Source organism: Pipra filicauda, unplaced genomic scaffold (assembly GCF_003945595.2).
Source record: "Pipra filicauda isolate LSUMZ 115617 unplaced genomic scaffold, ASM394559v2 scaffold47_size6085603_pilon, whole genome shotgun sequence".
NCBI classification, from domain to species: domain Eukaryota; kingdom Metazoa; phylum Chordata; class Aves; order Passeriformes; family Pipridae; genus Pipra; species Pipra filicauda.
The window spans coordinates 5,160,110-5,177,397 of NW_024104620.1; the positions used below are offsets into that span (position 1 = coordinate 5,160,110).

Consider the following 17,288-nt stretch of genomic DNA (forward strand, 5'->3'; position numbering starts at 1 on the left):
GGAGAAAAGGCAATGCAGAAAGAATCGTGCCTTGCAGAATACACCACCTAAGGAGTCTTTCTGCTGTGCCTTTTGCAACCGGACATGTCTGTCTCGTGTTGGCCTTTTTAGCCACCAACGCGCCTGCAACAAACGTGGGCAGAGCCCTTCCCAAATCTTCGTTCGCGAAGCCCGGCCATGAAACGAAATGAATAAATATCCAACCACCCTCTGGGGGAAGAACCTTCTCCTGAGATCCTAAAGCTCCCCTGACCCAACTCCAGGCCGTTCCCTGGGTGCTGTCCCCGGTCCCCACCGAGCAGAGCTCAGGGCCTGCCCCTCCCCAGGAAGGTGTAACTGCAGTGAGCTCTCCCCTCAGTCCCCTCTGCTAGAGCTGAACACATCAGTGTCCTCACACGGCTTCCCCTCGCCCCCGCTATCGCCCCTAGCGCAGCACACACCGCCGGGGCAGCCCCAGCCCGGGCCGCCCTGCCCGTGTCCCCGGAAGCTCCGGCTCTCCCCGGGCACGGCGGGCGCGCCGGAAGCGGCGGCGAGGGAAGGGCGGCCCGTCCGCTGCCTCCGCCCGCGGGGCCCGCCGGACATGGAGCCGGGACGGGCCGCCTGGATGCTCCTGCTGCCGCTGCTCCTGCTGCTGCCGGCCCTGCCCGCGGCCGCGCCGGGGGACTTCGACCCCTACCGCGTGCTGGGGGTCGGCCGCGGCTCCAGCCAGGCCGACATCAAGAAGGCCTACAAGCGGCTCGCCCGGGAATGGTACGTGCTGCCCTTCCCACCCCTCGCCCCCGCCCCGCAGCCCGGGCACGGCCCGGCGGGGATGCTGAGCGGCCTCGCCTGGTTGTGCAGCGCGGGGGAGGCGCGGCGGGAGGTCGGGAAGCAGCGCCGGGGCTCCCTCGCCATCCTGAAGCCGGGCGGGTGCCCCCGCGCCAGCGATCTGTGCTGTAAAACCCTCTCGAGGCTGGCTCTTGGGGGGGGAAAGTTCTTCCAGAATCGGGCTACAGGGGGGAAAGTTCTTCCGGAGTTTGGCTATGGAGGGAAAAGTTATCCCAGAATCAGGCTACAGGGGGGAAAGTTCTTCCAGAGTCTGGCTATGGGGTGAAAAGTTCTCCTGGAGTCTGACTACAGAGGGGAAAGTTCTTCCAGGGTCTGGCTGTGGGCGGGAAATTCTCCCAGAGTCTGGCAACAGGGGGTAAAAATTCTCCTGGAGTCTGACTACAGGGGGTAAAAATTATCCTGGAGTCTGACTACAGGGGGGAAAGTTCTTCTAGGGTCTGGCTGTGGGGGGAAAATTCTCCCAGAGTCAGGCTTTGGGGGAAAATGTTTTCTTGGAGTCTGGCTATGGGGAAGAAAGTTCTTCTAGAGTCTGGTTACAAGGGGGAAAAGTTCTTCCAGAGTCCGGCTATGGGGATAAAAAGTTGTCCCTTACTCAACAGGGAACTTTTAATACACCGAGGTGTAAGTCTCAGCTTGATATGTCACTGTCCAAGGGCAACCCAATCCCTGTGCTGTGGGAGGGAAAGGCATCAGGTGCCCAAATGTCACACCCCTTGCATCCATGGTGTGTGATGAGGGGCAGGCTTGAGGCATCGCCTGGGGAAAGAACCTCACCCAGAGCTGTTGTCTTGCATGACACATCCCGAGGGCTGTGGCAGGAGGTGATTTAAGGAAGAACCCAGTAGATATGTGGGGCAGCAGCCAAGGGAGCCACTGCTAGGAAAGAGGCATGCTCCCTTGGCTTGGGCTTGGGCTGTTGGTGATGGATCAGACAGAGGCACAGGTCCACAGGCACACCACACACATCCCAGTGCTGCGTTTTGGGATGGGGTTTGGATAGGGACAGCACGTGCTGGGTATAAATCTGATCTCAGCCTCGGGGATACCACTGCACGTCGTAACTGTCCATGTTCTGCTCGCCTCCAAACAGGGGCCGACAGCTCCCTGTGCCCTCCAGGGAACCACTGACCCCTTTTCCTCTGGTTCTGCCTTGTAGGCACCCTGACAAAAACAAGGACCCAGGAGCAGAAGACAGATTCATCCAGATTAGCAAGGCCTACGAGGTAACAGTTGCTGCTTATAAACTCCTGCTGTTGTTAACATTAAGAGAACTTATTTTTCCTGTGCTTTTTCTGTGTGTTTCTACATGGGAAAGGTGATTGACCCTGTAGAGGTGGACACTACCCACCCAAAAAGTTTGCTCAGCTTTGTTGACACAGCCACTGGAGTCACCAGCGTGGCCTCTGCTGCAAATATTTTGCCACAGGCCTGCCCTGTCCTGGCTAAAAAGCCTCAAAGGAGGGAGGAGAGAGTATTCACTGAGCCCTGCCTGGCTGGGCAGCGTCTTGTCCGTGTCACATGCACATAAAAGCATTTTGGGGTGATGTAAGCAGCATTAATCATCACATGGCTTTGGTCACCTCAAATTATTGTCAGTAGTAGTTATTTGCACATCGCTGTGGAAATTGGCCGCCCCAGTTTGTGGCAGCTGAGCCCAAGGAAATAAAAGTAAATCCTTCTTTCCCTGCCAAAAAAAATGCAGTTTCTCTGTGGGGCTCCTGGCTTCTTGGTGAAATTTTTGTCACTTTCTGATATGCCATGAAAACCATCCGGGTTCAAAGAGACACCAGCAACAGCTGCTCCAGAAAAGAGGGAATCCCAACGTGGGATGTTTCGTCCCAAGGAGCTGTTGGTGTCAGAAGTGGGTACAACAGTCTGGATTTAGGAGCTCCTTTTCTTTGGACTTTGGCGTTTTTTTACCCCTGTTTACCACAGTGAGCCTGGAGGGATGTGATAGTTCCCTTTTCCAGACTATTTATCCCACACGTTCCTTAGGCAGCCGCAGTCATTTCCTAAGGGATTACGCTCAGGGCAGTTCCCCCTCATGCTTTTTCCATCGTCCACTTCCCAGATTCTCTCCAACGAGGAAAAGAGGGCAAACTTCGATCGCTATGGAGATGCTGGGGAAAGCCAGGGCTTCTCTCAGCACCAGCATCGCCAGTTCCATCGTTTCCACGACGGCTTCTATTTCGACGAGTCCTTCTTCCACTTCCCTTTCAATTCCGAGCGACGCGACACCTCCGACGAGAAGTATTTGCTCCACTTTTCCCACTACATCAATGAAATCGTGCCGGACAGTTTCAAGAAACCTTACCTCATCAAAATCACCTCGGACTGGTGCTTCAGCTGCATCCACATCGAGCCCGTGTGGAAGGAAGTCGCTCAGGAATTGGAGGCGCTGGGTAAGGATGAGGCTGTGCGTGCATCCAGCGTTGGCCTTCAGCTTTTGCAGGACTCTGTTTAACCTTTAGATTTCCTCAGAGATTTGTCCTAATGCTTTCCCAAACGTTACTAACTCTGGGGTGCTGGGCAAGGGAGCAGGTGGTCAGTTTTCCACGGGGCGTTTGGGTTTGCTGGGGATCTTTCACCTGAAGCCGCTGCTCTCCTTTTCCAGGAGCGGGAATCGGCGTCGTGCACGCAGGGTACGAGCGGCGCCTCGCCCACCACCTGGGTGCCCACAGCACTCCCACCCTGCTGGGGCTCATTAACGGGAAAATAACCTTCTTCCACAACGCCGTCGTTCGGGAAAACCTGCGGCAATTCGTGGAGAACCTTCTGCCAGGGAATCTTGTCGAAAAGGTACGTTCCAGCAGGAGTGTCACACCCTGCTTCTCCTGCCTGCCTGGAGATTTCTGTCTCCTTGGCTGTTTTGGTGGCTAATCTGTTTAATTTGGGCCCTGAGCTGATCTGCATCACAAAGCTCCAAACCCTGGAGCTGTGGAAAGCTTTCACACCACGTGGCTCCATAACACTTCTCCTTGCAAAGGGCTGATCCTGCCACTACATGGTTATACCAGGGGTTTGAGTGCCTACTGCCCCCCCAGCTGTGACACCCCACAGCTGCCAGGACCCTACCAAGGTTATCCCTAGGTTAGGAACCTGCTGGATTTCACTTCCCTTCTCCTTTCTCAGCATTACATCCAACAAATTAAAGACCACTCACTAACTCCCAGGTGGTGTCTCCTAAAACGCACCGACCTGTTTTGTCCGGTATGATTTGGACCTTTGAAAGTGGACCTGGCAGCTTGAGCCCTTCCAAGTTATAAGTAAAATAACTTTTATCCTAACTGATAAAATATTCCTGCATTTCAGCCTTGCCTAGTGATTTTTGGTGGAGTCCTAAAGCACCCACCACTCCTTTCAGGGCGATGTGGCCAGGTCAGCCCCCACAGTGCACTCACCTGCCTGTCCCCTTCTTGCAGCCTTGTTCACCTCACCTTGTTTTCATTTGGGATCTTCAGCAAGGGCTGCCTTTCCCAAAAAATTTGACTTGTTGTCCTCTGGGTGTTGGAGTTCTCACCCCAAAAGTGGGATCTGTTTCCCCTTCCACAGCTAATGGAGCCATTTATCTCCTTCCTCGGGGTCACAGAGGTACCAGAGCAGGTTTGATGAAGCTCAGGTTTGGTAGGTGCCTGTTAACCCTTGGCTTCCCATTATATATAGGTATAGATATATAAAGAATATGGTCCAAACAGTTGCAAGAATGACAGTGCCATCAGCATTGACTTGGAATGGCATTGACAGAGGCTGCAATAACTGAGAGAGTTGAGTGGGTCGAGAGTGATGGATTTAATTCATTCATTAATCAGGAATACCTCTTGGAAAGACCAACCCACAGTCAGTTTTCTGCAACACCTGGACACCTTTTCAGGCTCAGTTCTCATTGAGGAGCGTTGCCTGACTGCTCAGAGGTTAAACTGATGTTCCTGTTCTGTTTAAAGATTACAGATAAAAACTACATCCGCTTTCTCTCTGACTGGAGGAAGGACAACAAGCCCCACGTCCTGCTGTTTGATCATATGCCAGTTGTGCCATTACTGTACAAGGTAATGTGATTTCTGTTGCTGCCAAGTTGACTTGTCTATAAATCCAGATGTTCCAAAAGAAAATGCACCATTGCTGTGAGCAGAGGTCAACCAATGCCTCCAAACACCATTGGCTGGTTCTGGGAGAGCAGGGTGATTTGTGTTCGTTGGAAACGGCGTGGCCAGGTGACCAGCTTTGTTAGGAGTCTGATTCCCTGTCCTGACCTGGATGTACCTTACATGGATGTGAAGGTGTGGGTGGGTTTTGGAGGTAGCAGCAACACGAGTGCTTACTAACCTTTGTTAGGAATGAGAGATGTTTGTGGCATGCCTAATTTGTGCTATTGCAAAGCCCTTTTCCTGAGAAACCCCATGTCAGACTGTAAATAAAACTGTGGATCCATGGAGGCTCCCAGCACGTTGACTGAGAGAACTCAAAGCGTGGTTCAGCAAGGGAGAGGAAGGGTTTGTACCTCTTGCAGTACAAGCCCAGTGACATTCAAACAGCAGGAGGTATTCTCAGAGCAAAGTCATCACAGGCACTCAGGGGAGAAAATGTTCACTCTCCACCACAAACACACACTGTGGATTTCTCCCCATCCAGCTGACTGCCTTTGCCTACCGAGACTACCTGTCCTTTGGGTATGTGTACGTCGGACTCCGAGGCACCGAAGAGTTGTCCAGCCAGTACAACATCAACGTCTACAGTCCCACCATGATGGTCTTCAAGGAGCACATCGACCGGCCCGCTGACGTTGTGCAGGTACCGCTCAGAGCCCTCTCCAAGAGCTTATGGGAAACGGGCGTGGAGGTTTCCTGACTGAGCTGGAGATGAGAGGTTTGTCGCTGGTGTGTTTTGGAGTAAAGAGTGTTCGTTCTCAGCATAAACTCTGGCTTCAGTAGACAAAGAGGGCAAATGTTTGGAGGGAGGAAGCTTGGCAGGCTCTAGTTTTGGTGTCTGAGCTGTTGAGGAAGGTGGACACAGGTGGCTTCCCAGTCTTGAGGCCTCACAACACCTTGGGTGATTGCAGCGAGGACTGTGATGGCCAGCAGCCTTCCCCAGCTTCAGACAGGAACACCCAACAGCTTTATTCTCCTCACCTGCTCAGTTCTGACCTCTGCTTCCTTTGTCCTTGCCAGGCACGAGAGATGAAGAAGCAGCTCATTGATGACTTCCTTTCTCAGAATAAGTTCCTCATGGTGGCCAGACTCACCAACCAGAGGCTGTTCCAGGAGCTGTGTCCTGTCAAGAAGTCTCACCGTCAGCGGAAGTAAGTGGCATGTCCTCCTGATTTGAGGCTCTGGAGCTGCTCCTAAAGCCACCTTTGGTTTGATTCTAAGGGAAAAGGGCAATGACTGCATTGGATCATGCTCAGTATCCACAGTGTCAGAGAGGTTTCTGCCTCACTGGGATGATTTTGACTAGCAGAAAGGGGGTGATCATTTCCTCTTGTGTCCAGAACGGCTCTTAATCCCCCATCTCGTTGTATCACCCAGGCACTGCGTGGTCTTGCTTACCGGAGAAGGAGAGAAGTTTGCTGAGGCTTATGAGGCCTTTTTGACTTTTGCTGTGGCCAACACAAAAGACACCCTGAAGTTTGTGTACATCTATAACGAACGGCAGCCAGAATTTGCAGACGCCTTACTGATGGATGATGAGAAGTATCGGGGAAGATCAGCTGTGAGGGTTTCCTTTTGTTTTTAATCCCTTCTTTTAGCCTGTCTTTTAATTTACATCACTCTGTACCTTGATCTGACACCTAATTCTGGGCAGTGGTTTGAAACAGAACATCTGTGTAGAAAAAAGCCCCTTCCTCTCTAACATCTGCCACGTTCTTGGCTCATCCAGGTGGTCATTCTGGAGAGACGCAATAACGCGGGGAAGATTGCCTACAAAGCCTTGGAGGAGGCCTGGCAAGGCAGCAAGGAGGACAACTTCATCCTCCTGGATCTCCTGGACCAGCTGAGGACAGACCCTGGCCTTCTGTCATCAGAGACTGTCGTGGCAGACCTGAATGATGAGCTCGCTCCTGTAAGTCCATGGCCTTTCCAGCTGTCTGATCTCTGTGTTATGGATGTGGACAGTCCCATTATGGTTGTTCACAGGCGTTATTTATATTTTAAAATTCCAAGGGAAGACTCTTATAAGATTTCTTGCTCATGGAGGGAAGCTCACTGCATGCTCTGAAGCTGATTTGGCCCAGGGTTGGGCTCATTTTTACAGGATGGCTTTGCATAGTGGGTTTGTCATTTGTTTTTTGCTTTTCATTCTTTTCAAACAGATGTTCCTTATCCGATGGCTCTACTCCTCGCTGGACTACATCTCAGACTGCTGGGACAGTTTGTTTCACAGTAACTGGTACAGTCTGGGCATCCATTGTGGGTTTTCACTGCTTCCCTGTCACCTTACTTTAAAATAGATCCATTTTTAGCCTCCTCTTTTGGGTGGGAGCAGGACAGCACTCAAAAACTTGATGGTCTTTAAGACCCTGAGAAACAAGCTGAGTTTCTGGGGAAAGCACGTGTCGTTATTTGAGGTAGACAGGGACTGGAATTCGGGCAGAAAATGTGAACTTACAGGCCAGACTGCTCTTTGCACATCTTCCCCTCAGGCGAGAAATGATGCCGCTGCTGTCCTTGCTCTTCTCCGCGCTCTTCATTCTCTTTGGCACCGTTATTGTTCAGGCTTTCAGGTGAGTGCACACCAAAATGCCCTCAGGGGTAGCTCCTCAGTCCAACCCAGGGCCTTAAACACACACAAAATCACCTTCCTCCACAGTGATTCGAGTGACACAAGGGACTCTCCGCCCTCGGAGAAAGAAGAAGCCGCCACAAAGACGGAGAAGAACGACGTGAGCTTCAGCAAAGAGAGTAACAGGTTCCCTCTAATTTCTCCAGAAGTCTTTTCTGTGGAAGCATTGCTCAGGGGGTGTCTGTGCAGGGAGAGTTAGTGGAGAGCAGAGAAGTGCCAGAGTTGCACAGACATAATGCAGTTGTTGTGCAGAGCAGCACCGGCACAGCCAGGTGGGGAGGAGCGGTGTGAGCCAGGACCCCGCCAGCAAGGACAAGGTGACATTAATTTGGTTATTAAACAATTCCCACCAAGTTTGCACCAGACAGCATGCTTGGGGAAAAGGTAAAGGTCTGACCCACTTGTTGAGGAAGATCCAAACTGGGCTGTTGTACCAATTAAACTGGCTTTGGGCACAGGGATGGCTCGGGAACAGGCTGAGGAACATGGTCACAGTTTCTCCGTCCTCAGTCGCTCCTGGTCCCTTGCCCCCCTTTCACTCAGTCACTGCTTTGCTGCAGCAGGATTCCCAAAAAGGGCTTTGTTGAGGTGACTGAGCTAACGGACATCAACTACACCAGTAACTTGGTGCGCCTGAGGCCGGGCCACATGAACGTCGTCTTGATCCTGTCCAACTCGACCAAAACCCCCCTGCTCCAGAAGTTCGCCCTGGAAGTCTACACATTTACAGGGTAGGCTGGGGCCTCTCCTGGGTTTCTGTTATTGTGTTAACAACTTGTGTGAGGCAGCTCTGGCAACACAAGGAGGAGCAGGGTTGGCTCCATTGCCAAGAGGAAACATTTCTGGCGAGCAGCCTCTGTGCTCACCTGTGGCAATGAGCTGCCAAAAAACGAGTGGCCTTTCCTGGCCAGACTCAGTGATGGTGGCCACATGGGACTGGTGCTGCTGCCACTTTGGCTGTACCCATGTTTCATCAGATAGAGAGCACAACAGTGCTGCACACTGGGCAAGCATCACCTGTGCTGGAAAAGGAGCTGCAGCAACACTGCTCTGCCCTGCCCTTGCTGACAAATCCTTACCTGTTCATAGGAATCCAGCCTTGCTCAAGACACATGCTAATCCCACTGTCTTCTCTGCTCTTTTCCCAGGAGCAGCTCTCTTCATTTCTCCTTCCTCAGCCTGGACAAGCACCGAGAGTGGCTGGAGTACCTGCTGGAGTTTGCACAGGATGCAGCCCCCATCCCAAACCAGTACGACAAGCACTTCCTGGAGCGCGACTACACGGGCTACGTCCTGGCTCTGAACGGCCACAAGAAATATTTCTGCCTCTTTAAGCCTCACAGATCAGGGGATGAGGGGGGAACCCTGGGATCCTGCGAGGATTACGATGCCTCACTACACGCGGAAGCCAGAGGGAAACCCTCCTGCAGCCCAGGATCTAGATCCATTAAAAACAAATTACACAAATTGTCCTTTTGGATGGAACGCCTCCTAGAGGGTTCCTTACAGAGGTTCTATATCCCCTCGTGGCCTGCGTTAGACTGAGGGATTTTACAGAGATTCTAAGGGACAAACTTTTTATGAAGATGACAAAGGACAGCTCTTTCCAGGAATACACAAACAAGCGTGATGAATGGACCTTAGGTTTTAGGTGAACCCTCCTGGGGCCGGAGACTAAAACATATCTCCCCACGTCCGGAGCCCGGGAGCGCAGCCAAGCACACCCACCTGCCCTCCACTGACCCATCGTGCGCTCGGACGCCATCCTACCGAAGAGCCAAGAAGTCTGTTTTTCCCTTCTTGTCCTGCCACATCTGCTTCCCAAGTCACCCCTGTTCCATCTCTCGTTTTACCTCAGTTGAAGAAAAACCCTGTGACTTCTCTCGGCCCGGACCAGCCGCGGCCAGTGGTGCAGGTCGGGTCGCGGTTCTCTCTCTCCCCATCCCCGTGTGCTTAGCCCATGGTGCAGTGCATGGTGTAACACTGGCAAGACCCTGCAGACCCTCCCAGGCCCTGCCCTTCCAAAAGGCCTCCTCCCGCCAGGCAGTTGTACTTCCTCGGCTTTCCCCGTGGTAAGTGATGTAGAGTCCGGACAGGAGCATCTCCCTTGTAGCAAACCTGTAGCTGGGACTCACCTGTGGTGCGGGCTCGTGGGTGACCTGCATGTTTCATGCTCCTCGTGTCCTGGTTCCACGTGCAGCTTCACCGGCTGAACCGTGACTGGGAAGGAAAAGGGTTTTGCACGGCCGTAAATACTGTCAAAGTGTTGAGCCATTTAAATGTCACGTTGATTTTTCAGATGCCTTTTCTGCTTCTGTCGATTTTAGACGATGTATCCTAGAGCCATAACTTTACCTGCGTCCTCAGATTGTAGGCGTAAGCTGCTATGAGCCAGTAGATGTGTAAAAAAACCTCTACGTAGCTGCCAGGGAGTCACCTGGGCTCCTTGCAAACACCCTTCCAACTGTAGTACAAACCAACCTTCCTTTGTATCGAGGAACCTCATCCTTCAACGATTGTATTCTTGAAATGTTGCCCCAGAAGTGCTGTATCATCAGACCGTCGCGTGTGTGTGAAGCTCCTTTTGGTTTAGGTGTGGGGTTGAGATGTTGGGTTTCAGCTTCTCGCCCGTTTCCACCTCTTGCCCATTTCCTTCTTGCCCCAAACCTCTGTTTTTCCACACTCAGGCTGCTGCCTTGCCTTTGTGTTTGTTTGCTTGGATATTTTATTTTTTTTTTTGTCTTTTGGAAGTTGTAAGTCTGTGTGAGGCTAGAACAGGGTTTGGATGGTGCTTTGCTGTAGCAGTGCCCCAACAGCCACTTCCAACACTGCTGGGAAAGGGTGGTCCTGGGTAAGGTGGAGGGAGGGCAAGCAGCAGCCTCATGGCTGCTTAACCTTCTAGCAATCAAGGGAGGCAGCAGGGCTTCTCTTTGTGGCCAGGACTGAAATCCCGTGAGGCTTGTGCTTCCTTTTCGCTGCTGTCACCCAGGTCTCCTTCCATGGATCCCGTCACCGTCAGGCTCCAGCACTGCCAAAGTGCTGGGATGGGAGCAGGTGGCCTTTGCCACAGGGCTCTGAACCTGACACAGAGCCCTCAGAGCACATGGTGTTAATTCCAATTTCAGCCCTCGCCACCTTAGTGACCATCTTAGCAGAGCAGCCAGTCAGTAGGAATAAGTGCCGACCTCTGAGCCAGCTGCCGATCCCATAGGAAGATGGGAATGCTCGTCATTGCACTGCCTACATGCCCTAGTTGCTCCCAAAGCCTTGCCTCACTGCATTCCTCCCATCCTGGGAGCAGACTGGTGTGCTCTGAACCCTGCAGGTACCTCAGACCCCTGTAAAATGTACTTCAGATAAAGGCTACCAACCAACCCTATGTGAGGTTAATTAATTCCAGCCCAGCAGACTCTGTGCCCCAGAAAGTAGAGGGAAGGAAGGAAAGAAGGCAGGGTCTTCTCCCTGCCCAGGAACTCTGAGGTGCACAAAAACTGCTGAAGGAGAGCAGAGGGGGAACAAAACACCAGCCTGGTGCTTCTAGACTTCATGTTCACTTGGCTGGAGCGATTGCTGTCTACTCCTGTGCTTTTCCCATGCAGGATGTGGCTGGAATAGGTTTTAGCCCACCAGAAGGCTCCACATAACTTCTTCAACATTTGCAAAAGCAGAAGAATACTCTCTGGGTCTCTGCTGTCTCTTCATCTGGTCAGAAACCAGTAGAAAAGCCTCAATCCATGAAAAAAAAGTGCCTAGTTGTGCTACAGCAAGGGAATTCAGCCCTGCCCCGAGGAAGGAGAGAAGGCTTTACAGCCTTCAAATTCTGCCAGAGTCCTTTTTCATTTTCTTTTTAGCACAGGTAACCTCCCCTTTCAGCCAGAGTCGAGTTGAAGGAGCGCTTGCAGCAGTCCACCCTTGCCGGGTTTGGCTGGATGGGAGCACAGCCCCTGGTTTCTGTTTTATGGAAACCCTTTTTCCTGGGTTGAAGCAAATGCCAAGCTGCCCTAACCCCTGGTTTAGTCGGTTTTAGTGCCAGTGTGGCGCTCCAGGTATTTGCTGTCTTGGAGAGCAGGGTCAGAGCTGCTTATCCCGGTGTGGCAGTTTGAGCCACATTAGAAATCCAGAATCCAATTTCCAGGCTCCGAGCTGTTTCGTCAGCAGCCTGTCCACTTGGCTCTGCTTTAATGCTGAGCCTTAAAATCCACCCCCTACCAGCCTCAATGCAGTGTGTGGGAGAAAAAAGCCCCCTAGCCTTGGCCACAGGCAGTTCAGTCCAGTTATACACTGTCCCAAGTGTCCTGCAGCTGCAGGGGGAAGGGGGAAGAGGGCCTGGCCTCCTCCCTCTTACCTCAGGTGCTGTGAATCTCTTCCTTCACAGCACACACTCCAAATGCTGCCTCTTAACTCTGGCCTAGGCAGAGCTGGGGGGCCGCAGGGCTCCCCTCTCCCCCCAGAGAGGGGGAAGAAGGAGCCCAGCCACCCCCTGGCCTTCTCCACCTACACACAGCAGACACCAACAGAACAACTGCCAGCAGCTTCCAGTGCTGTGATTTATGAGTTTTCAGCAGAAGCAAACAACATGAGTGGCGATTGGCTCTCCAGGGAACACTGCCCTGGCACCCAGTCACCTCTGAGCCCCTGACTCTCAAGGGGGACCAATCTCAAACTATGACACCCGGGATCTGCCCCTGCTCTCCCAGCAGCCCTGAGCCCTCACCCCCCGTCATTTTCTAACCCCTGTGATTCTGTTCCATGCGTGGTGGTTCATAATCCAAAGACTGAGGAAATTCGGTCCTAGTGCACTGTCCTAGTGAGACCTGAGCGATGGCACAGCGCTCGGAGCTGAGGAGAAGGGACACAGGCCCTGGAGTGGAGGTTGTTCCCAAACTCCTCCCTGCCCCTGTCTGCCCTTCACCCACAGCAGCCAGGAGCCAGGACACGAGCGCAGCTTGACAAGTAGGACTGAAAACTAGGTACCTATTTTGCACTTTTGATACTGGGAGGGGGGGAATTAACTTATTTGGCAAACTTGTCTTTTTATTTTTTTTTTGTTTGTTTGTTTTTGTTTTGTTTTTTTTTGTTTTGGTTTGGTTTTGGTTTTGTATTTGTGAACAGGCACTTATGTCATTTTGTTTTAAGACAATTACAGGTTCGCAACCAAAATAAACTTATTTTAATGTGTGATGAAGTGGCTTTGTGTTTCCATGTACAAACTAACCTCACCTCCACGTCAGCTCAGAAATTCCAGGAGTGATTAAACCACTCCTGCCATAGGAAACTCCTGCTGATTCCACCAGCAGGAACTTCAGTCAAACATCCCCCTATGCTCAGCAGGATCCCCAGATGCCCTTTGCTGCCCTCCCTTCCTCTGTAGTCATTGTCTTGCTGCCACATCCTAATGGAAGAAACCCTTTACCAGTGAGTTTTGCCAGGAGCCCTTTAAGCTGGGTGAGTAATTCCAGAGGCCAAACACTATTAGCCTCATCTGTCCCTTTACCAGACCAATTTCAAAGCTCCAGACCCCAGTTAAATGGGGTGTTCAAACCCATCTGCTCCCTAGAGCTTCTCAGCTTAAAATTACCTTTAGTAGTGGAAAATGGCATTTATTCTGTGCTGCAAAGCCCACGTTGGCTGCAGCTGGATGAGGGGAAAGGGACATGGAAAGCCCGGCTGGGGACATGGAGCAGCGTTGTCCTGGAGCAGGCAGGAACTACCCTCACAGTGTCCTCACTCCTGGGAGAACACACAGCATCTCAAACAGTAGGTTTGCACCCAGGAGGGCTGTGTTACCTAAAAAAAGACAAAACAAGGGGAAAGAAAAAATCCATGAATATCCAATGGCTTTCACTCGTGGCTGCCTCTGCCAGGCACGTTTTACTCTCGAGATCTTTGGACTCACCAGAGACGTCGTACATTGGTGCGACTTCCACAAGGTCACACCCCACTATGTTCAGGCCTTTGCAGCCACGAATAATCTCCAAAGCCTAGGAAAAAAATGGATTTGGGATCAAGAAACATCTGACCTGGTGGACCAGTCAGGGCTCTGCTTTCCCCATTTTCATATAAGGAAACCCAACCTCTACAGACCAAATCTCATTAGTTCCATGCTTCCCTTCCTCATCAACATAAGGAAATGTTCCCAGGCCTTCCTAAGTCTTCTCTTTGCTGTGCTGGTGGTATGACCTGGGAGCAAAAACATGCCTTTCCCAGTGGGAAATGCAGCTGCATTCCCTGGAGTCCCCTCACCTGTGCAGGTGTGAGCCCAGCTATCTCGGGGGTGCCGGTGCCCGGGGCGTACGCGGGGTCTAATCCATCGATGTCGAAGCTGATGTACACGGGCTTGTCCCCCATCTGGGCCCTCACCTCCCCCATCAGCGGCTCCAGGGACTTCATCCAGCACTCCTCAGCTGGGACAACCCAGAAACCCTGCAGGAACACAGACACACGGGCACCTGCTCAGGGAAAGGTGGGAAAAGAGGAGCATCCCCTGCACCGCTGGGCATTTCTAGTGGGATCAACCCTCGCCCCAGGGCCGAGCTGCAGAGGTGCTCCTGGAAGCACCTTCCACTCCCTCTCCACATTTTTTTTACTCTCTACCCAGCTGACAGTTGTCCTGTGGGACAAGATGCAAAAAAAGCATGTATTTTATTTATGCATTTTAATATGTATTTTTATATATATGTACTTTAAAATATATATTTACTATATATTTATATCAAATATATTTCTATATTTACATACTATATTTATATATTACACTTGTATATTATGAATATTTGTATATTTATATATTATTTATATATTTGTATCTTCTGTATCTTATATAAATATTGTAAAATATACAAATTTTAAATTATACAAAAATTATAAATACAAATTTCTGGATATTATTATAAATATATAGCATTTATAATCATAGCATAAATTATAAACATATCACATATAAATATATATTTAATATACTTACTATATTTATATATTTACTATACATTTATATATTTACTATACATTTATATATTTATATATTATATATTTATATAATATATATTGTATATTTATATATTGTATATTTATATATTGTATATTTATATATTATATATTTATATATTTATTTATAATGGTATATATTATACAACATTATAAATATATATGGATTATATAAAATTATAATTAATACATATTATGTTATATATATTTATTACATATTATTCTAATCCTATTCACGGCAGGCAGCGCCCGGCTGTGGATCCCCTCACCTGTTGCCGGCTGTACTCGTAGGGGTCGGGGTCGTAGGAGGAGCCTCGGACGCCGATCTGCACCACGCGGCTGCAGTCCAGCAGCCTCTCCTCCACACAGCGCCGGAACGGGGTCCCGTGGTAGATCTTCTCCCCCAGGGCCGTGTCCCCGGTGTCCGTGTGAGCATCCACGTGCACCAGGCCCACGGGACCGTGTCTGCTCCAGACAGGGTGCACACGTTAGTCCCCACCCTGTGCACAGTAGTGGCCCTGCCCACCGCGTGGGGAGCAAACCGGGGGCATTCCTGAGGTGCTTCCCAGGTCCTTATTTTACACCTCCAGGTTAAAAACTTACTTTGCTGCCAGGGCCTGCAGGATTGGGTACGTTATGGTGTGCTCTCCACCTGCAGCAGAACAGGGAAGAGGGGGTAACACGCTGCAAGAGCTGCTCAGCACTCATTACCTCTGTTCCCAGGAATTTTTTTCCCCTCCTTGCATTTATCCTGCATTTATTTATGCACTCCAGAGCTTCATTCCCGAAGGAAAACCTGAGGCTCCTGAGTGCAGGTTGTTTCCTATCTCCTCTTTCTTCCTGGGGAGGACCAGAGATGCAGGACTGCCAGCAGGGACAGCCAGTGGAGCAGGACCCTTGACTGGGCTTATAAATAAACACATAATCCATTTCTGAGGATGCTGTAACTGGTGATTTGCCCCTCGTTACTCTACACATTCTCTTCCTTTAGCGATGCCAAGCTGTGACAGTTGCAAACTTGAACATGTGCCCAAATGAAGCCTCATGCAAAGCCAGGCACACCCACAGGTGGATGGACACAAGGGATGTGTCCTGGTGTGGTTCTGCAGGACACCAAAAACACGTCACTGACTGTATTTACAGACTGACCCATCCTCATCATTTTTGACCTAAAAGGGGCATCAAAGAACAGTCAGTCCAGCATCACTCACCCTCTGCTGTGTTTGGATTGAATGACGGGAGGGAGGAGGAAGAGGAGGAGTTTGGCTGAGCAGGTGGACACACGGTCCTTACCCAAGGTGAGGGGCACACAGCCAGAGGCCACGATCTCCTGGTAGGACTCTCGGATGAGGCGGCAGCTGTCGGGCAGGTTGTAGAGGTTCACGTTCACGTCCCCGATGTCAGCGACCCGCAGGGAGTCGAAAGGCGCTGCCCCGGTGCTGCCGTTGTACCTCCTCACCATGGCCGACTCCGCGCGGATCTGACGTGGGCCGAACCTGGGGAACGGCGCAGCTGGGAAAAGCCACCGGGCAGAGCTCCCAGCAGAGCTCCTCTCAGCAGAGGAGAGCTGTGCCAGAGCGAAGCACCAGCTCCCCACGGCTCACCCTTACCTGGCTCCCGGCCGGTTGGATGTACCTGTGTCCAGCGGGACACCGACAAACGCCGCGTCCAGTCCCTGCGCCGACGCCTGCACGGGGAGTCTCATCATGGAGCAGACCCCCACGGGCCGGGCCACGAGCAGGGCACTGGGAGGCACGTTGAACTGTGAGCCCCAGCAGCAAGGGGCCCTGCTCCCCAGGATGGGGGGCTGGAGGAACCCCTTGGACACACTGGGTGAGGAGCTGGAGGTGGCCAGAGGAGCCAGGAGCCACGGGCCGCAGTGTGAGGTAGCCACTGCACTGGTCACTGCAGTCGTCAGCTTGCGAGTGCAGGGTCCAGCTTGCCAGGGCAGCAGCTGGAAGCAGCCAGCCCAGAGCAGGTGCCTCATCCTGCTCCACAGACTCCCACTCTCTATCCCACAGGGAACACAGCGAGAGGTGCTGTGGAGTCGGTTCTGAGTGTCAGGGGTGGGCAGAGAGCCAGCAGCCTCCGCCAAGCCTCCCTCCAGGGTTCAAAGTGCAGCCGGACATCCCACTGCCCAGGGAAGGGCAGAGATCCAGCCCAGCCACCCCCTTTCCCAATGGCACAGTCCTGGCAAACACCAGGAGCAAACACGGCAGTGAGAGGCTTTGGCTTGAGCGCCTCCACCAAGAGCCTGTGCGGGGATTAGCGGGACAGGGCAGGAGGGGACGCACTGGGAATGTCCCAGTTGGCTCCCCTCGGGCATTCACAGATAGCATGGCAGCATTTGTAGCATTAACAGCTTGCACTTTTAACCTGCACCTCACAAAAGCACCCAGAATGCTGAGGAGTCATGAAAATGGAAGGCAGGAGGGAAAGAAAACAAAAGCAAAGTCCAAGCTCAGCAGAACGATGGGTGGACAAAATGCAAGCACAGGGGAAGCATTAACAGGGATTTAAGGACCAGAGGGACAAGCTGTGGGACAAGCGTTTTAGGCTGTTTTTGAGGGCAGAGATGAAATGATTGCCAGGGCAAGCGAGTTTCCAGTATCTGGAGTTGACCAGCACAGATTAAATCCTGGCTGGGTGAATAACAACACACTTGAAATCAGACGGCTCCAGCTCCTAATTCTGCTCCC

General features: G+C 51.7%; 2 protein-coding genes across 3 annotated transcripts; one reads left to right on the forward strand and one right to left on the reverse strand.

The window, feature by feature from the left end:
- Positions 1 to 542: 542 nt before the first annotated feature.
- On the forward strand, positions 543 to 9,903 carry DNAJC16 (DnaJ heat shock protein family (Hsp40) member C16). 2 transcript variants are annotated; one of them, XM_027736354.2, is made up of 14 exons: positions 543 to 750; positions 1,985 to 2,051; positions 2,900 to 3,230; positions 3,443 to 3,627; positions 4,770 to 4,874; positions 5,458 to 5,616; positions 5,994 to 6,124; positions 6,351 to 6,534; positions 6,703 to 6,885; positions 7,136 to 7,212; positions 7,466 to 7,546; positions 7,633 to 7,731; positions 8,166 to 8,336; positions 8,754 to 9,903. In XM_027736354.2, the coding sequence occupies exons 1-14, from the start codon at positions 581 to 583 to the stop codon at positions 9,148 to 9,150; spliced, it is 2,340 nt and encodes a 779-aa protein (XP_027592155.1). In that variant the 5' UTR covers positions 543 to 580; the 3' UTR covers positions 9,151 to 9,903. The 2 variants fall into 2 exon arrangements, with proteins under 2 accessions (XP_027592155.1, XP_027592156.1); XM_027736355.2 differs by having other exon boundaries at positions 8,169 to 8,336.
- A 3,286-nt stretch (positions 9,904 to 13,189) lies between these two features.
- Positions 13,190 to 16,576, reverse strand: AGMAT (agmatinase). The gene is made up of 7 exons (XM_027736353.2): positions 16,200 to 16,576; positions 15,883 to 16,085; positions 15,193 to 15,241; positions 14,859 to 15,054; positions 13,849 to 14,028; positions 13,502 to 13,586; positions 13,190 to 13,392 (listed from the first exon to the last, which is right to left on the reverse strand). The coding sequence occupies exons 1-7, from the start codon at positions 16,574 to 16,576 to the stop codon at positions 13,319 to 13,321; spliced, it is 1,164 nt and encodes a 387-aa protein (XP_027592154.2). The 3' UTR covers positions 13,190 to 13,318.
- Between the last annotated feature and the right edge of the window lie 712 nt (positions 16,577 to 17,288).